The 22,747-nt window shown below is 36.8% G+C and overlaps 1 protein-coding gene across 2 annotated transcripts in view; it reads left to right on the top strand.

Annotated features, from left to right (window-relative positions):
- The window catches only part of PPP6C (protein phosphatase 6 catalytic subunit), a 38,743-nt gene extending 18,368 nt beyond the window's left edge, over window positions 1-20,375 (top strand). Inside the window, exons 2-7 of one of the 2 annotated variants that reach the window (XM_036112920.2) lie at window positions 5,134-5,229; window positions 11,316-11,381; window positions 12,495-12,636; window positions 15,484-15,563; window positions 15,737-15,946; window positions 17,115-19,811. In XM_036112920.2, the coding sequence (XP_035968813.1) occupies window positions 5,134-5,229; window positions 11,316-11,381; window positions 12,495-12,636; window positions 15,484-15,563; window positions 15,737-15,946; window positions 17,115-17,363 (843 nt within the window). In that variant the 3' untranslated portion in view covers window positions 17,364-19,811. Of the gene's footprint in view, window positions 1-5,133; window positions 5,230-11,315; window positions 11,382-12,494; window positions 12,637-15,483; window positions 15,564-15,736; window positions 15,947-17,114 lie in introns of both variants that reach the window. The other variant, XM_036112921.2, reaches the window with a different exon arrangement.
- Window positions 20,376-22,747: the final 2,372 nt, after the last annotated feature.

Genomic DNA, 22,747 nt, shown 5'->3' with positions numbered 1-22,747 from the left:
AAGGCAAAACTATGATGACAGTAAAAAGATCAGTGGTGTCCAGGGTTTGGGGGAGGGAAGGATGAATAGCTGAAGCACAGAGGATTTTTAGGGCAGTGAAACTATTCAGTATGATACTACAATTCTGTATACATGTCATTATACATTTGTCCAAACCCATAGAATGTACAATACCAAGAGTGAACCCTAATGTTAACTATGGACTCTGCATAATAATGATGCATCAGTGTAGGTTCATCAGTAACAAATGTACCACTCTGATATGGAATGTTGATAGTGGAAGAGGCTGTATGTATGTGTTTGTGAGCAGCAGATATATGGGAATTCTCTGTATCTTCTCAATTTTACTGTGAACCTAAAACTGCTCTAAAAAATAAATTCTATTTAAAAGGTAAAAACAGTAAGAAAGTCTTTCCTTGGAGTCTTAACTATCTCAATAATGACTATTAACACCCTTGCAGTTACTTAAGCCAAAAAAAAATTTTTTTTGAAGATTTTATTTATTTATTTGACAGAGAGAGACACAGCGAGAGAGGGAACACAAGCAGGGGGAGTGGGAGAGGGAGAAGCAGGCTTCCCGCCAAGCAGGGAGCCCGATGCGGGGCTCGATCCCAAGACCCTGGGATCATGACCTGAGCCGAAGGCAAACGCTCAACGACTGAGCCACCCAGGCACCCCAAGCCAAAAAAATTTTTTAAAGATTTATTTATTGGGGTGCCTGGGTGGCTCAGTCAGTTAAGCGTCTACCTTTGGCTCAGGTCATGATCCCAGGGTCCTGGGATCGAGCCCCATGTGGGGCTCTTTGCTCAGCAGGGAGCCTGCTTCTCCCTCTCCCTCTGCCTGCCGCTCTGCTTGCTTGTGCGTGCTCTCTCTCTGTCTGTGTCAAGTAAATAAATAAAATCTTTAAAAATAAAAAAGATTTATTTTTTAGAGAGAGAGAGCACACGAGTGGGGGGAGGGACAGAGGGAGAGAATCTTCAAGCAGACTCCCTACTGAGCGCGAAGCGAAGCCCAATGTAGGGCTTGATCTCACGACCCATGAGATCATGACCTGAGCCAAAACCAAGAATTGGACGCTTAACCGCCACCCAGGCGCCCCTTAAGCCAAAAACATTGAGTCATCCTTGATTCCTTTCTTTCAATACTCTCTTTCCAACTGTTCTCAAATCTAGTGGATGCTGTGTTCAGAAAACATCTGGAATTTGTTCACTTGTGACCATTTCCTACTTTAATGATGCTGGTCCAAGCCAGTATTAACTTTTACCTAGATTATTGTAGAAACCCCCTAAGTGGTGTCCTGCTTCTGCCTTTACCTTTTTCCTATTCCTGAGTTCCTCATAGCCCATAAAACATAGCAGACATAAGATCATAATCACTCCTCTGCTTAGGGCCTCCCAATGGCTTCCTGTTAAAAGCTACCTTCACCCCCAAGGACCTAAAAATATTCTGTGGTGCTCTCCTGTTTTTTTTTATTCAGTCCACTAACCACTCCAGCTTTGATGTTTCTGAGACAGCAAGCATGCTTTCTTCTAAGCATTTTGCACTTACTATTCTCTCTGGCTGCAATACTGTTCCCCCATAACCTTACCTTTTTCTGATTTTTGCCCAAAAGTCACTTCATCAGTAAGGCTTCTGTGCTCACCCTATTTAAGATATCAGTACTGCCTCCTGCCCCTGCCACTATTTACTCCCGTTACAGTGCTTAATTTTTCTCCATTCCTCCTACCACTATCTGAAAAAGTAGTATGAATATATATTTTACTTACTTCTTTATTTTCTATATCTCTCCTCATTAGAGTGTAAGCCTCTTGAGAGCAGGGCTTTTAGTCTGTTTGGTCTTTACTTTTTATTTACTTTGTTTCTGGAATTACTGGTATCATATTAGGCTCTCAGTAAATATTCAAGATAGTACAGTGAAAAGAGGTAGGTAACCTGGATTCCAGATCTGTTGCTAAGATTAAGTAGCTTAGTGACCTGAGTGCTTGTGGGTCTCAGTCTTATCATCTGTGTCAAGTGAAAGATTTGACACAGGTGGTTTTTAATGCAGTGAGGTAATAGAAGTGTGTATGTGTGTGTATATATATATATATATATATATATATATATATATATATATGTCTCTGTCCCTAGTTCTTTTTTTTAGATTTTTATTTTTTTTTATTTTTTATTTTTTTAAAGATTTTATTTATTTATTTGACAGAGAGAGGCACAGTGAGAGAGGGAACACAAGCAGGGGGAGTGGGAGAGGGAGAAGTGGACTTCCCGCCGAGCAGGGAGCCCGATGCGGGGCTCGATCCCAGGACCCTGGGATCATGACCTGAGCCGAAGGCAGACGCTTAACGACTGAGCCACCCAGGCGCCCCTAGATTTTTATTTTTTAATTTTAATCTTTTTTTTTAGATTTTATTTATTTATTTGACAGAGACACAGAGAGGGAACACAAGCAGGGGGAGTGGGAGAGGGAGAAGCAGGCTTCCTGCTGAGCAGGGAGCCCGACACGGGGCTCGATCCCAGGACCCTGAGATCATGACCTGAGCCAAAGGCAGACGCTTAACCCACTGAGCCACCCAGGCACCCTAAATTGTAGCTTTTAGATTTTTATTTATTTATTTATTTTTTAAAGTAATCTCTACACCCAATGTGAGGTTCATACCTACAACCCCAAGTTCTAGAGTCGCATGCTCTACCAACTGAGACTCCATGCTGAGCATGGAGCCTGATGTGGGGCCAATCCCACAACCTTGAGGTCATGACCTGAGGCGAAACCAAGAGTTGGAGGCTTAACCAACTGCGCCCCCCAGGAAGCTCTTAGATTTCTTAATCATTTCATTATGCTTGTGTAGTTGTTGTTGTTGTTTTTAAGTAAGCTCTACATCCAACGTGGGGCTTGAACTCATGACCCTGAGAAGCCAGCAATGTGCCCCTTTTTAATTAATCAACTAATTTTTATTTTTAAATATTTTTTTAATGCTTGTGTAGTTTAATTTCTCCTTTCTTGGCCGACCTATTATAAAATCTGGTAGGGCCTCTGACTGTACTATAAATCGGTCTCAGATGGAAGGTAGGTTCTCCCCCAGTTCTCCATGTGCAGCAGGACTGTACACTTCCTTCTCCACTGCACTGTTGTGAGAATCATTTTCTTTCTTCGAAATCTTTTGATATGAGTGTTTTCAGAGGATAAATATTTTTTAAATGCAAACACTTAAAGAGTTTTTTTTAAAAAGTAGGGTTGACGCCTCAATTTTAGGTTTACATTTGTAATTAATTAATTTTAATCTTTTAATTTTTTTTTTTTTTTTTTTTTAAGATTTTATTTATTTATTTGAGAGAGAGAGAATGAGAGAGAGCACATGAGAGGGGGGAGGGTCAGAGGGAGAAGCAGACTCCCTGCCGAGCAGGGAGCCCGATGCGGGACTCGATCCAGGGACTCCAGGATCATGACCTGAGCTGAAGGCAGTTGCTTAACCAACTGAGCCACCCAGGCGCCCTTAATCTTTTAATTTTGAGATAACTGGATTTATTTGTAGTTGTAAGAAGTAATACTGAGAGATCCCATGTACCCTTCCTTCAGTTTTACCTAGTAAGGTCATGTAGAACTATAGTAAAAATACCAGAACCAGGATATTGACGTTGATACAACCCATGATCTTGTTCAGATTTCTCCAGTTTTACTTATACTCATTTGTGTGTGTGTATTTATTTCTCTGCAATTTTATTACATCTGTAGTTTTATGTATCCAATACCATATTCAAGATACTTCCATTACCACAAGAATTCCTCATTTTGTCCTTTTATAACCATACCCACTTCCTTCCTGCCACCCCTAATTTCTGGACCCCTGGCAACCACTAAGGTGGTCTCCATTTCTTTTTCTTTCTTCTTTTCTTCCTTCCTTTCTTTCTTCCTTCCTTCCTTTTTTTTCTTTCTTTCTTTCTTTCTTTTCTTTCTTTCTTTCTTTCTTTCTTTCTTTCTTTCTTTCTTTCTTTCTTTTTCTTCTTTCTTTCTTTTTCCTTCCTTCCTTCCTCCCTTCCTTCCTTCTTTCCTTCCTTTCTTTTTTAAGATTTTATTTATTAATTTGACAGAGAGAGGACACAGAGGGAGAACACAAGTAGGGGGAGTGGGAGAGGGAGAAGCAGGCTTCCCGCAGAGGAGGGAGCCCGATGTGGGGCTCGATCCCAGGACCCTGGGATCATGACCTGAGCCGAAGGCAGATGCTTAACCGACTGAGCCACCCAGGCACCCCTGGTCTCCATTTCTATAAATTTGTTATTTCAAGAATGTTATATAAATGGAATCATACAGTATGTAACCTTTGGGATAGGTTTTTTTTCTCAGCGTAAACCTCTTGAGATTCATCCAGGTGTGTCAGTAGTTTCTTGTTATTGCTGAATAGTATTCCATGGGATAAATATACCACAATTGGTTTAACTATTCATTTGTTGAAGGACACCAACTTATTTCCAGTTTTTGGCTGTTATGAATTAAGCTTCTGTGGACATTTGTGCACAGATTTTTATGTGGACATAAATTTTCATTGCTAAGAGTTCAGTTGTTAGGTCATATGGTAAGTGCATGGTTTGCAATTTACTGTATTTATTTGTTTATTTAAAGATTCATTAATTCATTTTAGAGGTGGGAGGAGGAGGGGCAGAGGGAGAAGGAGAGAGAAACCCAAGCTGACTCCGTGCTGAGCATGGAGCCTGCTGCAGGGCCTGATCTCCCAACCGTGAAATCATGACCTGAGCCAAAACCAAGAGTCGGGTGCTCTGCTGACTGTGCCACCCTGGTGCCCTGCCATTTACTTTAAAAATTAGTAGATAAAAACCTTTTCCTATTAGAATTATTTACTCTTACATTTGCTGGTGAAAAGTATCATTTTACAGTTTCTTTAAAGCTGTGTTCTAGAACCTATTGTCTGTGTGGCCAGGGAGTTTGCATTTTGGAATAGCTGTTGTATCATCCTCAGGCATTATGAGATGAAGGTGGAAGCTGACGAATCAAACCACAGAATCGTTAAAGGGTAGTTTCCTTTCCTATGAAACAATATATGTGTTAGTTCTTGTCTTTTTTGTATTCGATCCTTAGTTTTAATATTGTAGTGAAAGGTTGCATTTTATTTTCTCTTCTTACAGCGGCTATGTGACTATGTTTGTGACCTCCTCTTAGAAGAGTCAAATGTCCAGCCAGTATCGACACCAGTAACAGTGTGTGGAGACATACACGGACAGGTAAAATTTCATGAGCAGATTTTTAGCTTTTGTACTGTCCATAGTCCATGTGTGTTTCCACTTATGCTGCAAAAAAGCCACCAGAAAAACAAGAAACAAAAACAGCTGGTCATTTGATAGATTGCCTCAGTCTGTGTGACACTAATGATTCCTGGTTACTGTTACAGTGAGTAAAAGCAGTGGTCAAATTATTCATGGAGTTTGTTGAAATTATACTTGCAAAGTGGATAGAATGCAGCATTATTGCTCTGTGAAGGGGGAGAGAGAAAATAAATGTGGACAGCTCACAGTGATTGTGATTAACAGGCGGTGCTTTGGTTTTAGGTGCTAATTTTCTATTCTATTTTCTATTCTATTCATTTCTGTTTATTCATTCTATTCACTCGTCACATTTTATTGAAAATGTATCATTTCCTTAGTGGGAATGAGAATAACAAAGGTTCAGAAAGATAAAACTGTTGGTGCATGATTTTACAGCAAGTCACTGCTAGAATTGGAGAAAGATTAGTCTTGTGTTTTCATCTGCTGGGTTTTTGTTTTTAAGAGTTTGAAGACAGTGGCAGGAGGAGTATACCTCATCTTTAGATTCTTATGTCAGTGTGTAGCCCGGTTGGAAACCCTCTGTGTATTTGTAGAGGTGTTGTGTGTGTGTGTGTGTGTGTGTGTATGTTTTTTTATAACTGGGAATGAAAGCTGAACAGAACACTCACTCAGTCTGCTGTATGCATACAATGGAGTTGTGGCTATAAGACATATATTGTAAACAATATATTTATCAATGCCAGCAGGACTTGCTGTCATCTGTGCCATTTCCCTGCCTTGAATGACTGCCTAAAGGAGCAGAAATGTGTGTAAATTGGTTGTGATTGAGGGCTGCTCCATGAATTAAGTTCTATTTTGACCACTTTAGAGGGCTGTTTTCTTTTTTGGTTTTCAATTTGTTCTCTGGGTAGTTGAGGTCATAATAAATCTGGCATTTGCGTGTTATCAGCTTCTAAATAGAGAGCCCATTATGTCATCTCTGATCTGTTGAAAGATTTATTTATTTATGTGAGGTGGGGGGAGGGGTGGGAAGAGGCAGAGGGAAAGGGAGAGAGAACTCAGGCCGACTTGGTGCTGAACACGGAGCTTAGGCGGGGCTCGATCTCAAATCACGAGATCGAGTCCTGAGCTGAAACCAAGAATTGGACGCTTAAATGACTGTGCCACTTAGGCCTCCATCTCAGATCTTTTAAAATCTTAGTTCTCTAGAGTAGACTTTAGGAGTGCATTTCTTAAAATTTCCATATAAGTTCTCTGCAAAAATATAATAAACATTTGTATTTTTGCTAAGATAAATGATACTAATATAAGCATGCCATAACACGTTCCTGAGTGCTGAAATAAATCAAGTAATGTTTTCCCCTGATTATAATATTAAAATTGATGGATTACCTGGGTTATCAGGACTTTCTAGTACATAATTTACAGCCACTTTTTAGTATGTAATTTACAGCCATGATCAAAGGTCAGGAAATTAGAGACAACTTCAAACTACTAAAATTAATTAAAATAATAAAATTTTACTTTTGTAGTATATATACACCTTCAGTCAAATGTACAATTCTAGCTAACATCTTCTTGTGTTTTGAAGGTTAGCAAAGTGCTTTTTCACATATTCCATGTCGTATTTTTTCAAGAGTCCTGTAAGATTGGATTATTCTGTAGAAAAGGAAACTTAGACTGAAAGATGGAAGAATTAGCCCAAACTCACACAGCTACTAAGGGACATAGTTGAGATTTGAAACTTAACTTTGGTGCTGGTGTCCATGTTCTTTTTAATTTTTTTTATTGAAGTATAGTTGGTATACAATGGGTTACATTAGTTTCAGGTGTAAGCCCATGTTAAGACTACCACCAAATTGAATATTGTTTCTCTTATACTTGACCCTTTATATCACTTGCTAATCAAAAGCATGGGACTTTTGGAGCTTCCAAATGTATGTAAGATATATCCTTTGGGATTTGTAGAGTTGTCTTCTCCTTGGGCCAGTTCTGGCATTGTAAGATTGGATTATGAGTATAAATAAACTCATTAAAAAATTTTGGCAAGCATAAAGTGCTGAGAAGCATTGAAACAGTGTAAGCTAGTGAGGAGATTGTGGACTTCATTGTCAGAGCTTGGTTTAAATCCTGGCTTGGCTACACATTAACTGTTCAAGAAGTCACTTCGGCTAGGTCACAAGTTTTTTAGGTATGGCCTGTGGACCTTTGAAGGTCTGTAAGGTGGTACAAAATCAATTGAGGGTAAAACTGCAGGTATCTCAGCATGAATCAAGGGAGTAGCACCAGACTGTGCTCATTGTTAGTGTATTCTTCACCAACATGCATGCACAGTAAAATAAAATGCCAGTATCACTTAAGGATGTCCTTGATGATGATACTGACCTGGCAGGGGAGATACCATGATCACAAAGAATGTCCTTGATGAAGCAGTAATATTAATTGTAATTCTTAACCCTTGAGTTGATACATCTTTTGAATAGTCCTATGATGGAAACAGGAAGTATGCATAGAGCACATCTGCTGCATACCAAGGAAAGATGGTTTGCTCAAGGAAAATAGTTGTGTAGCTTTTTGTGTCACAAGCTGAAGTAGCTTCTCTTTTTATGGAACACTATTTTTACTTGAGAGAATGAATGACAAGCTATGGGTATTTGGCAACCATCTTTGCAACAGTGAAGGAGTGAGCCAGTCACTTCAAGGAAAACAATTGACAGTATTTATTGCCAGTGACAAAATTTGAGTTTTCAAATAATGAGAATTTTAGAAAATTTGAGCCCACCATCTTGATGGCAGAGTGTCAGCTTCTGATGTTTGAAGACTTTTCTGTTGGTGGTGATAGTAACAAATACAGTTTTTTGGTGATGTATAATGAAATATCATTTCTGTTTTCCAAATGACCATTGTGTTAGCCACTGAGAGTGTTAGCCCTACTAACAGAATAGGAAAAAGATCATTTATCAAGTGTTGATATATTAAAAGAATATGCACCATTATCTCTAAAGATTATTAAAATATTCTTCCTTTTTGTAAAATACACTTGTGTGAAGCTGGATTTTCTTCATATACTTTCATCACTATATCCCAGCAGATTAATGCAGAGGCAAATTATGAAAATCTAGCCATATTCAGTTTAGCCAGACATTAGATTTGTTTTATTTTTGAAAACCTTGTTTATTTTTCATTAGAAATATGTATATCTTACTATTTAATGAGTTGTTATTGATTTAAAAAATTAAATATTAAAAATGATTAGTTTTAATTTCCAATATGGTCAGTAGCAACTGATATAAATTATATAAGCAAAAAGTTTTTGGGCACCTGTAAGTTTTAAGACTATGAATAGGTCCTGAAACTAAAAAGTTTAAAAACTACTGAGCTAGCCAACTATTTCCTTGTCTCTATTGATGGAATAAAATCCACTTCTCAGGATTGCTTTTTTTTTTTTAATATTTTATTTATTTATTTGACAGCGAGACCGCGAGAGAGGGAACACAAGCAGGGGGGAGTGAGAGAGGGAGAAGCAGGCTTCCCGCTGAGCAGAGAGCCCCATGCGGGGCTCGATCCCAGGACCCTGGGATCATGACCCGAGCTGAAGGCAGACGCTTAACAACTGACCCACCCAGGCGCCCCTCAGGATTGCTTTTATTTTAAAATGAGATTTACAGGGGTGTCTGGGTGGCTCAGTCGGTTAAGTGCCCAGCTCTTGGTTTCAACTCAGGTCATGATCTTAGGGTCGTGAGATCGAGCCCCATGTTGGGCTCTGCACCCAGGATGGAGTCTGCTTCTCTCCCTTTCTCTCTGCTCCTCCCCCCGCTCATGTGCACGCTGTCTCTCTCTCTAAAAATAAATAAATAAATCTTTTAAAAAAATAAAATGAGACTTACAGAGTGTCCATGATGTGGAAAACATATAATAGGTGGTAGAAATTATTTGTGAAATGATGAGGTGAGCTTCCAGTAATGTAGGACGAGCTTAGTTGTCTGCACGTGTTCTCAGTAAATGTTTATTATGTTAAAGAATTTTGGAAAAAACTTCCATTATGGAGTAGGAACTGTTGGGTCCCTGAAGCAGAATATTTGATCATCTATTAAATATATATAGGGTAAATGGAAACTTACATTTTTATTTAAGAACATATTTCTATAACTATCAATAGAAAAGTTTAAGGACGCTCACTCTTCCACCATACCTTTACAAAAGCAACTGTTTCATGAAACTTAAATGTTCCCTTTCTGACTCTGTGTGTATACATAGTAAAATTGTGTAGTTTATTATAGTTATAGTTTTGTGTTCCATTCTTTTCCCTAATCATTTTTCCGTTTTGCTACATAGTTTCCATCATAATCTTTATTCATGATTGGTCCAGGTCTTGAGTTGGTAGATCATACTTTATTAAAATAGTCTCTTATGTTAGTCATGAAGGTTGTTTCTTTTATTATTATAAATGATGTTGTAACACATTTTCTATATATTCACACAGCATTTACTTATTTATTTATGTACTTATTTATTTATTTATTTATTTTTGCCCTTAGGATATAGTCACAGAAGTGGAATTACTAAGCCAGAGTAACACATATTTTTATTGCTCATGCTGTGTGTATATATATAAACATATATGCTATGTAAATGATATATGATATACATGCATCATATATACATCTGTGGGATGGGAATAGAGAAGTGTACTTTTTTTATAAAGATTTATTTATTTATTTTAGAGAGAGCCTCTGGAGGGGGTGGGGCAGAGAGAGGAGAGAGAATCCCAAGCAGACTCAGCCCCATGTGGGGCTCAATCCCACAACCCTGGGATCAGGACCTGAGTCAAAACCAAGAGTCGGACAGTCAACCGACTGAGCACCCAGGTGCCCTAAGAAATATACTTTCAAAGGGAAGGGCTCCACATGGTAGAAATGGACAGCAAATATGTTGGACAAATAATAGACTACCACTTGACTGAAATTGAACACTGTTTCATTTATTTGCTTGCTAATTTTAAGAAGATAAGGAAAATTTTTTTTAAACTTTCTAAAGTTTTTTTTTTAACTCTAAGCAAGGAACAACTTCAGACTTATGAAATACTGTTATAAAGCGTAGTGCTTTATTTCTTTTAGTAGTTAACATTTAAATTTCAATTTTGTTCACGGTGACCACCGTTTTAAGTGTTAGAAATTTAATAATTTTATTTTCAAGTGTAAAAGATAACTGTGTAGGAAATGATTAGCTGTACTTGGTACAATATATTATAGTAAATTCCTTTAATCCAAAATCCTTTCTTAGAAAAACTGAAGTTTTCTTTAGGAATTAGGATTAAGATAATCTAGTTGACTGAGATTACCACATGTACAATTTGTCAATTACCAATTTTCAGTGAAATAGAATATGATGAAATATACAATTCTTTTTTACTGATTATTGAGAAGACACTCCACAGCTAAAGAGCCTGAGGGTATACATCTCCAAAGTAGAGTGTAGGAAGGTAGGTTGATGTGCTCTACATGATGCTGTGAAGTGTCATGTAAATTCATTCAAAAAAAATTCTTATCTACTCGTTTCCTTATCTTTTGTCTCATTAAAATAGATGCTGAGTATGGAGTGGGGTGGTTAGGTTAGCTTATTAACAAGTTAGATAACTGATCAGTTATTTCAAATTCTCAAATGGTGGGGCACCTTGCTGACTCAGTTGGTGGAGTATGTGACTCTTGATCTTGCGGTTGTGAGTTCAAGCCCCACGTTGGGCATAGAGATTACTTAAAAAATTCTAGATGACAAGATAAAATGAAAGAAATTTGAGGGGGAAGGCCTATAACATTAATGATCTAGGAATGACTCTACTGGTAATTGTGAGATATATTTTAGTGCTTTTTTTAGACTTGAGAGCTGTGTGCTTGGCAGTTTTGCTTACACTTTATTTCTTTTTATAAGTGTCAGTATTTGAGGGCTTCTTAATTACATGCTTCTTTACACATTTCGCTCTCAGTTTTATTATTTTACTCCTTCACAGGAATTTGTAATCAGCATATATTGCCTTTCTTTTATAGTTTTATGACCTTTGTGAACTATTCAGAACTGGAGGTCAGGTTCCTGACACAAACTACATATTTATGGTATGTAAACCCCAATGATACCACATACTTATTTAAAATGGAAAGGGTCTGACTTGTTACATGTACATTACATAATAATTTCATTGTCATGTGACATTCACTAATTATATGAAAAGGCCATGCGATACTTTTTTACATTTTGCCATGTTGTCTAGTTGAAAATAATTGCTTTAGTAAATTGCCATATGCATAGGACTGGGTTGTAGCCCTAAGTAATGGTTGGCAGAAAAATAGTCCAGAACCACCCAACTTTAAGGCACAGATCTTCAATTTACTGTTATTTTATCACACTTTTTTTGAGCATTCATTTTCATCTGTTATCAATCTGTGGATTGATGAATATATGCACATATTTGCTTACTTTGCTTTTGGAATGTAATGTTACTGTTGAATTTTTTCTAAATCCTATCATTTTCCTTCATTCTAAAGATTTCTGGGTCATTTTCCTATTCTTTCAGCTGTTTTCCTATTGATCTAACATTGTCCCAAGTAAAACATTAATGGGAAGTGTAAATAGTATGACTTCACATGCAGTTGTTAAATACACAGCTGAACTTAGAACACTGTTATAATTATGGTATCTGCTTTTACAAAAACACTATTTCTTCGAGTTGATAGTTTTTCTGATATAGTTAAGGTGATTTTGGGGGCGCCTGGCCGGCTTAGTCAGAAGAGCATGCGACTCTTGATCTCGGGGTCGTGAGTTTGAGCCCCATGTTGGGTGTAGAGATTGCTTAAATAAATAAATATTAAAAAATAATAAAGTGATTTTTAAATTCATTTAAAAATTTTTGATTCTCATATGACCTTTTAGAAACATCTGCTAATGTAGGTAATAGAGAATTGGAAAAATGATGGCTTTGCAGGGAAGATCCTTGAGAGAATTGCACAGCAGGTTCCTGTAGGCCTCCTGAATCATAAGACTAGCACATTTAGTAGAGACCGCTTATTTACTTTGAGTTTTTTGTTAAAACCCAATTTCCAAGTAATTCAACATGTGACTCTTCATTTTTGTTATTTTTGGCCGTGTCTCTGAGTTTGCACACTTTGGTATAATTTTAAAAAATATTGTTGCTATTGTATTGTTTCTAACTCTAAACTTTTACTCTACAGGGTGATTTTGTAGACAGAGGTTACTATAGTTTGGAGACCTTCACTTACCTTCTTGCACTAAAGGCTAAATGGCCTGATCGTATTACACTTTTGCGAGGAAATCATGAGAGTAGACAGATAACACAAGTGTATGGATTTTATGGTAAGACTTTCTATTTCTCTGATTCTGAATATTGTTTTACTTTCCTCTTTGGGAGAAAAGCCATACAAGTCATACATGTGCTTTATAGTAAAATTAGAAATACAGATCATCTTTTTCCACTTTCTCAACCTTTAACTCTTCTTCCCCCAATCAATTGAGAACCTTACCATGGAGAGAGAACTGTTCTTAACTTTTGGTGTACATTGTCCTAGATCATTGCCTCAAAGTGTAGCCCTCAGTTTAGCTCAAATGAATCATCAGGGGTGCTTGTTAAAAATTACATTGCTGGGCCCCACTGAAACCTCTTGGGGTGGGAATCCTAGAATCTGCTGAAGGTGAATGTTCTGCATTTGAAAGTTTGAGAAATATATATATATGTACGTGTGTGTGTTTGTGAACATATTTGTGTGTGCACATACCTGCTTTTTTCACTTAATGCTACCAGCCGTTCTTTACTTCATTGACATTATTTTTATAGCTGCATTGTATTATGCTGTATGGTTGTACTATGATTGATTAAACCAGTATCTTTAACATTGGACATTGGAATTGTTTTTAAGTTGCTGTTACACACATAGCTGAATGAATATCCTTTTACATATATATAATATTATATGTGTATAATATATATAATTATCTATCTGCTCCATCCAGAGAATGCTAGGACCTCAGGGGTCAGAAACGAAACTTAACCTTTAAAAGCAAAATATCTGCTTCTATAAAACTTTTATATGGTTTAAAGTTTTAAAAAATGAGGTTGGGGGGAAAAAATGAGGTTAGGAAGCTCTTTGAAGGAGATGGCAGAACTGTTGAGATTATTAACATGAATTTTCCTTAAGCATAATTAAGACAGATATTGAGATATTTGAAAATATTAATCTCATAACACTTTAGTTTTAGATTTTATATTTTGGATTCTTTTCTGTCATAATAAAGATAATCTAAACTCCTACTCTTCAATCTGTAAGCCATTATCAATTACTAAATTGAGAAATTTTGATAATTTATGATTTATATAACTCTTTATAGTAATTGAAAAGTTAGATCGCTAATATTTGTCTCCTTTTTACAAGTTACTTTTGATTTTCATTCACAAAATATCAAGTACCATTTAAAATAAAAGTTTTTTGATTCTTTTGCAAGAATAGTCAATAGTTTGGATAGTACGTACTGTGGTGTTAGCTTAGTAAAAGCAACTGGCTCTAAGATTGTTATAATTACACCTCAAAATTTGACCAACATTTATCAGTGTAGGGCAAAGGGATAAAAGGGGAGAGGAAAGAGGACTATTTTAATCAAGATGCCTTGACTGAAGAAAATGATAACAGCGCAACATCTAGTATTGAATTCTTTTGTTCCCAAGCTGTGCTCATCTATTATTTTGTTTAATAAAAGGAAGCCCACTAGCTTCTCAAGCGGGAGATAATTTTAGTTATCATGGAACTTAACATTGATTTTAAAGTAGTAAAAATGGGGGCGCCTGGGTGGGTCAGATGGTTGAGCGTCTGCCTTTGGCTGGGGTCATGATTTCCGGGTCCTGGGATCAAGCCCCGCATTGGGCTTCCTGCTCAGCGGGGAGTCTGTTTCTCCCTCTGCCTCTCTCCCCTGCTTGTGCTCTCTCTTTCTCTCTCTCTCTGTCTCTCTCAAATGAATAAATAAAAGCTTTAAAAATAAATAAATAAAGTAGTAAAAATGTCCATGTATAGCTATTAATTATATTGGGCCTTCATTTCACACTGATAAACATATACTGAGCAGTTATTATGAACCAAATGCTTTGTATATGTATAAAGAGGAAAAAGAAGATTCCTGCCTGCAAGCTCAGCCCAGTGTTAGTGCTCTCATGGCAAGTTTACATAAGGATCCTGCTTCACACATAGAGGTAATTTAGAAAACCATGAGGATTGATCATACCCCATAGTCTTCTATATCATTTTCATTTGTACTTATGGCAATAGTGATATGTCAGGGGTTTTTTATTTATTTATTTTTTAATTTTTTTTTTAAAGATTTTATTTATTTGACAGAGAGAGACAGCGAGAGCAGGAACACAAGCAGGGGGAGTGGGAGAGGGAGAAGCAGGCTTCCTGTGGAGCAGGGAGCCCGATGCAGGGCTCAATCTCAGGATCCTGAGATCATGACCTGAGCTGAAGGCAGGACTGAGCCACCTGGGCACCCCTGTCAGGTTTTTTTCAAATTAAGGAAGAAGTCAAAGAACAGAACTTCCATGATATTAATGAAAGAAGAGATGTATATCCTATTAACTGTTGTAGACAACAGAGAAAGTGTTCAGCTGGGAATATATCAGAGCCTGATTGGCAGTCTGTCTCCAGTGGTGACTGCAGGTGTACTTACTGGAGCTCGAGTATCTCATTGCACAATGTGCAGAAAATCTCAGAAGAGACAACCTAGGCCTGAGAAATGTTGAGATAGGAATCACCAATGCTCCTATAATTAAGGGTCCTCTGATGTGTTTGATTACCCTACTAGAGTAAGGTGGTCACATTAAATAAATTACTCTGTTTGATAGAATTGTCCCATATGCATAACATAATAGACCAAAGCATTTGTTTTGGGATATGAATTTAATATTTAGCTCTTTCTGATCATAGCATTTTGATCAATAACTTGAACTGCTTTGTAGGGCCACTTCTGGAATGAAAAGCAGGACCACATACTTAGACTAGTTAAACATAAGTCTCCTTCATGGCTCTACGTGGAAGACCAACCAGGTCATAGCTTGCTGTCCTAGTTTAAGTTAAACTTCTTTAGTATTGGATGCGTTCTTTATTTTTATTGGCAGCTTTAGAACTTCATTAATGAGAAACTCTTCTGTTTCTTTCACAGATGAGTGCCAAACCAAATATGGAAATGCTAATGCCTGGAGATACTGTACCAAAGTTTTTGACATGCTCACAGTAGCAGCTGTAAGTTTATGTAAATCTTTGTAAAACCTCAAGTATTTTCCTGCCAATAACCCTTTGCATACTTTTATCTAATTGCCATCTCAATTATATTGACATCATTAACGTTCATTGATGAATTTAGATATGACTGAGTTTATTATTATACTTTCAACTCTTATTATCCTTTTTGCTAGTTAATAGATGAGCAGATTTTGTGTGTTCATGGTGGTTTATCTCCTGATATCAAAACACTGGATCAGATTCGAACCATTGAACGGAATCAGGAAATTCCTCATAAAGGAGCATTTTGTGATCTGGTTTGGTCAGATCCTGAAGATGTGGATACTTGGGCAATCAGTCCCCGAGGAGCAGGTTGGCTTTTTGGCGCAAAGGTCACAAATGAGGTAAAGCCAATATTTTTTGAAAAATGGTTTGTTGGTGCTAATGGACTACATAAAGAACTATTGTGGCTATAGATAACAACCTTCTGTTTCTCATCTAGTTTATCATGTAGGTCTTTCCTTATTGGTTAAATGAGATCACATAATGAAAGCACCTCCTTCAGTATCCACTTGGTAATATGTGTAAAATAAATGTTTTTTCTTTTTTCAAATATTTCAATTAAGTAATACGATAGCAAGGGCAAGATAGGCAACTTTTATATATATATACATATACATATATACATATACATAGAAAATGTTAATATATATTTTCAATTTAGATTGACGTGTAACATATTAGTTTTAGATGTACAACATGATGATTTGAGATATATATATAGTGAAAAGCCAACTTTTGAAGTTCAGCTGTTTTCAATTAAAAAAAACACACACATAGACATTATATACGCACATAGGGATGAGCTTATATTGGGAAGTAATCCAGCACAATGGAATTAGAGAGTTAGGTTCAGCATAATTTAGGTAAATTATTTATGCTCTCTGAGCCTCTGTTTCCTTAAGGTACAAAAGAAGAATAATAAATCTCAGAATTCTTGTAAGAATCATACTGCACCCTCAGTAAATGATACTGATAGCGATATATTTTTTATTATACCATAAAAACTTTGTTTCATATCTGATAGTGTTTATAGAATGCTTTTCTTCCAGAAACTTCTAATAAATTATGTGACTGTGTGATTTCTATAACTTAGGCCAAAGCAGCTCTATTTGTCTATAACTTATTGGAAGTAGTGGGGATAACTAGTAGAATGGGTTCTATAATCATGAGAACTTTAGTAGTAAAAAGATTTGTTATTTATTTATTTATTATTTATTTATTTGGGGAGGGGAGAGGGAGAGAGAGAATCTTAAGCAGGTTCCATGCCCAGTGTGGATGGGGCTCGATCTTACAACCCTGAGATCATAACCTGAGTGGAAATCAAGAGTCAGGCGCTTAACTGACTGAGCCACCCAGGCACCCCTATACTTTATTTAAATATTATTTTCATATATATATATATATATATATATATATATATATATATATATATAAAATATATATAATATATTTATAGCATGGTTTTTAAAAAATGTGCTAGATACTTAACAAAACCTTTCTAAATTGCAGTTTGTTCATATCAACAACTTAAAACTCATCTGCAGAGCACACCAACTAGTGCACGAAGGCTATAAATTTATGTTTGATGAGAAGCTGGTAACAGTATGGTCTGCTCCTAATTACTGCTATCGTTGTGGAAATATTGCCTCGATCATGGTCTTCAAAGATGTAAATACAAGAGAACCAAAGTTATTCCGGGCAGTTCCAGATTCAGAACGTGTTATTCCTCCCAGAACGACGACGCCGTATTTCCTTTGAGGCCTTCGCCCATCCTGCTGACCCATTTTTCTTCCCTCTTCTTACCCCAACTTTTGTGTATTACCCTCTACAATATACTTTTTATCAAGCACTTTGCTGCTGAAATGCTGCCTCTTGCCTTTTTTTTTAATTTTAAATTATCTAAATTTATTGTTTGTTATGGTGTCTACAGCAATGTTTTTCTATCAATTTTCTCCCCCATCCCGTCCCCACCTTGGACTCATTTGAGAAGACTTGAGAAATGTCTTAATACTCACACTGCTGCATGTAGCTCTTGCTTATTTACTGGTCTGGGGGAAACAGGATGTGTTTCCTCTTTTTTAAAAAGCCAATTGACAGAACAGACTACACCGAAATGCTCCTCCTTTTGTATCATTCAGCCTTTTGTTTTAGTTTGGTAAGTTTTAAGAAATTTCAGCAGCAAAGTTGTTATTCAGTGGGCACGATGGACTGCAGATGCCTCGAGTTATGTATACCTGTCCCAGCTGTAAACTTCATTGTCCTTTGTTGGATGATATTTTAAATGGATATAAAATAAATTGGTCTAAAGGGCTGCCCTCCTTGTTGTGTTTTTAAATTTTAGTTAAAACTGCTACAGCTTATGACTTTGTACAGTAAGATAATTGTATTGATCTTTTTTCAGATTCCTTGTATTTTTTAATAAAGTAATCTTAAATAAAACCCAGATAGGTTAAAGTGTTAGAAATTTTAAACAGCTTACATTGTTAGTTTAAAGTTATTCTTTTTTTCCCCCCCAATCAGAGCTTTTGACCCTTTGGTTATTGAGTTTAAAACTTCAACTGAAATTCAATAGTATTTATTTAAAAAAAAAAAATCACTAAACTGTGCCTAAAGAACATAACTGCCATATTAATGTTTTGGTTTATATTCTCTATAGTAATAGAAAAACATTTAGTACTTGTAATGCTGATATGTTCATTTGATACCAGTTGAGTAGAATGTGATAGATCCAGTTTACAATCTATCATGAGTATCATTAAGTAAAATCTGTGTACTTTTCAATAGGAATCATTCTCCTCTTGCTGTAACACTTGACCTTAACTTTTAGAACGTGTTCATTTTTTAACTGCAACTGGAAAGGTTGAAAAGTCAGGACTCTTGTATTTGTGAACTGTAATTTGAAGCAAATTTTAAAAAGTGTAGAAAGAAACAAATTGTCCTATTTTGTAAAGGTCTGTGATACCATGTTTCGGCTTTGTGTAAGTAATTTGAATATCCAAAGGGTGTGATGATCAGTTCTTTATATGCAACTGTCCACTTAATAAGGACAAGTGTTCCAGTGTCTCTTATGACTGTGGTCATAAATGATGTTGGAATTTACTATTTTGTGAAATAGTTGGTATCCCTTTACTACTATAATTATTTTTTGTCATTCCAGGAAATCTTTGTGAAGCCAGCCAATTAATAAAGCACTTTAGTATCTGTTCAGGTAGTTTTGAAAACCAACTTTTCCCCTTCAGGATAAGAACTTCCAGGTTACCTAAAAATGCAATAAAAATCTTTATAGTCTAAGCTTCTTGGCACATAATTTTTCATCAGGGTTTTTCTTTTATTAAATGAGCACAATAATTTTGATTTTTATTTTCTGCAACCACCTAGCTCCTTGTTTAGTTTTTAATTGTATAGCTATATGAAAGAAGTGGCTAAGACATTTGCTGCACACACTTGAACTGTTGGGTCAGTAGCTTTCTGTTACTGCCCTGACCCCAGTGTAATTCAGGGGGAAACGTATTTTTATCTTACAGGGATATGTAGCTATGTATTTTACTAATTGTGAAACACTGGAAATTAATGATGCAGACAACTTGGTGTGGTCTTTGAACAGCTCTCTGCAGTGTTTTTTTCTGTTACCATAAATTGTATTTAAGTGCTTGCTCTCCTCTGCTTTTAAGTTGTACCAATAAAATCGGTAACCTCAGCCTCCCCTTCCCATTTGACACTCCTTAGCTTAAAATGATGTAGTTGTTTTAGTTATCCTTGTAATGTGACTTTTATTTTTAAGTCATGGTGTATTGCATTTGTTTGTCACTAGTTGGGCATGTGCCAATAATTTTCTGTCCATTCCTTAATTGCCATCTCTATTTTGTCTGATTTTTTTCTCTTCAGCTGAATAACAGCTTTTTTGCATGAAAAAAATAGTTTTTACTATTAGACATGTAAAGGGAAGAGAGAGTGAATGTATTGGACTTTGTAAGCCTAAAAGGAATATTTGGATCCCTCTAATAAATAAGGGCTATGTACGATATAGAGTAATCATGTAGTGGAAGATACTTGCAAGTCATAGATTTGTAGGCAGGAGGATCTGTTACTCCCTGTATCTAGGCTGAATGTAAAATCCTTTATGTTGTATTAATGGGGGTAATAACTATTTTTATTTGCTGATGATATACTTGGTTTCTAATAAAGTGTCCTAGGCTCTAGTGAGAACTGTCTACTTTTAATTGCCAATTACTTTCTTTCCCCTTTTCCTGATATGCTCTTGGCTAGCTTTTTATTGGTTTAATGCTTTTTCCTGAAATATCGCACCACTTTAAATGTGTTCATTTGGGTGTGATCCTAAAAAGTCTGGATCAAGAGCACATCTAATATGCAACCTGCATCAGCTCCTACTCCATCTGGATGACCAGAACTGTTGGAAGATTGTGACGTCTTAAACCCTGGGTTTTGCGTTTGAAATAAGGTTTGAAATATTGTTCATTGCATTCAGATTTGTGTGTTTTTGCTTTGTAAGCCCAGCACCAGGTTTTGAAAATGCCTGTATTGCGAAAGCAAATCCGAACTCTTTCTGAGCCTCTTTCGTTGTCAGAAATAGAATTCTTTCCATCAGCCTACAGAAAATTGTGTATCTGGAGTTGAAGAGATTTAACAGCACGAATCCAGATTTTTAAATGTAATTGTTTTTTAAATGCTAATGTTTGTAAAGCACCTTCAGTTCCTTGGATGAAGGGTGCTATATTCTCTCAGTGTAAACTAATAAAAAGATTATAGGAAGTTTGTCAGAAACTTTTATCTAATGCATAGTCTGTAGCCTGTCCCGAGAAGAAGTTAGCGTTTTATAGAACACAATTTAAATTAAAAAATGCTTATTCCTTCACTTGGTTGCTTGACTAGTAAACAGAAGTGAAACTTTTTCTTGTTCTGCATTTGACTTTGAGCTACGTTTTCCAGTTCTTTAAAGGCAAGATTCATTGTTACGTCCTGGACCCAGTGCCCAGAACCATACATCATGAGATCATCCCAACTCTTTCAAATTGTATGTTTACAGTGTGCATTCATGCTGATGAAGTGTACAGTAATAAAACACCAAAAAGCATTTGGAAAGTCCCCTAGTCTGGTGCCAGACACAGTAGATGCCTGGGGAATGTTTGTTCCTTATTCCCCTCTTAATTTTCTATTTCCTTATCAATCAGTTGGTGATTGCCTTTCCTTACCCTCATGAGAGATTATGCTGGCTTGGATCACTCAAATATTTCCTTTTCAAACTGCGTGAAATTTATGAGGATTTTGTATGTGTGTGTATCAACAAAATACTTATTACATAAGTATATTCCACTCGATCCCTGGACACCCACTATTGTTCTCAGCACTCTGCTTTTGTGTATAAATGGGAATGAGATATAAAAGACTGCATGGTGGCATTATGGAGTAGTGTAAAGAATATAGGCTCTGGGATCAGATGTAGGTAAAAAAACCCAGCTCTGCCAGGCAGTAATAGCTAACTCAGCTGAAAGCTGTATGTGCCCTGTTTTGTGTTTACCTTTACCATGGTTCTATGACTGTATTACTTCTTCCCCTGACCCCCTTCAGATGAAGGAACAGATTTAGATAGGTGACTTTGCCAAGGTTGCAAAGGAAAGCTGGAACTTGAACCCCTTTAGGGCATACAAGAGTATGTCTTAAACCCTCTTAAGCCATCTTAAGCAGTATTGGTTATTGTAGCTATGTGACCCTGCACGAGCTGGGTTCTCTGGATCTTAAAATTCTGTGTCTAAAATAAGAAAATACCAGAGTTGATCTCAGGATTAAAAATAGCACACATAAAGTACCCAGTCCCTGGCCCAAAGCTGCCATTTATTGAGGGCTCATTCTAATATACCGTTTGCCCAAATTAAATGTAGATGGGAAGTAAGAATAATCTAAGGCAATATATAATTGCTGATACAGTAGCTTATGAAAGTACAAGGAATTTGGAGAAGAAAGTGATGTAGAATGGAGTAATTGGGAAAGGCTTAAAAGAGGAAGTGTGAATTAAATGTGGACAAGAATGATGGGATGTACATTTCTTATTTAGTAAAAACAGGAACAGAGATTACTAGAACTTGCATGTGACATGAAGATAGGACTGAGGGTGCCCCTTGGGAAGGCTTAAGAGATGAAAGCAGCAGCTCTATTGGCAGAACCATGTATCAGGAGTTGGCCAATTATAAAAGATCTTGAAAATGACACAAGATTTTAATCCCTATTTTTAAGAAATGTAATGAGTGATATTTCAAGATCAGTCTCCTAGTGAGTTGATGGCCCTCCCCACCAGGACTCCTATTCCACCTGCCACACTCTTGTCTGACAAATTATTCTGCCCCCACCCCCCTTCTGGTTTGGTTGAGATCAAGGCTGTCCATAGTTTGGTGATTTGGGGATTACATAAAAATTAGGGGAACCAACAGACGTTCGACATTTTTTTCCTTGTCAAAGCCATTTAAAACCCCCCACTACAATTTACCATTATTTCATAGAAGGAATGTCATTTTTAACATGAAAGATAGAAAAGAGCCATCTGAGAATAAAGGATAGCCCTTTCCACCAAATAAATTCGGTTTTGTGAAAAGCTAGTGTCCTAATTTTTGCCATTTGTGAGGGTCAGTGAGAGATTTGTCCCCAGCGTGCTGGTGTGATTTACTCTAGGCTGTCGCATTATTGATGCATAAAAACATTTTCTAATAAAAAGGCAATAGCAAAAGAAAGTTTGATGCCTCCTCCCAATTCCAAATAGTTGCCAAGTATCTACCAAAAACAAAAACCTGTTCATGTGGAATGTAGAGAGGCTGTAGACTACATTGAAGGAAGAATTTAATATGTTAATGAGCTATGTCTTCTTCTCTCTCTTTTTTTAAAGATTTTATTTATTTATTTGGGAGAGAGAGCATGAGAGCAGGGAGGGTTAGAGGGAGAAGCAGACTCCCTGCTCAGCAGGGAGCCCGATGTGGGACTCAATCCTGGGACTCCAGGATCATGACCCGAGCCGAAGGCAGTCGCCCAACCAACTGAGCCACCCAGGCGCCCCTTATGAGCTATGTCTTCTTCTCAAGGATGGCCTTATTCAAGTATAATAGGAATGGTAACTAATACTGTGCTTATGTGCTGGT

Source organism: Halichoerus grypus, chromosome 14, assembly GCF_964656455.1.
Source record: "Halichoerus grypus chromosome 14, mHalGry1.hap1.1, whole genome shotgun sequence".
Taxonomy (NCBI): Eukaryota; Metazoa; Chordata; class Mammalia; order Carnivora; family Phocidae; genus Halichoerus; species Halichoerus grypus.
The sequence above is the reverse complement of the archived record's forward strand: the minus strand, read 5'-3'. Positions and strand labels throughout refer to the sequence as shown.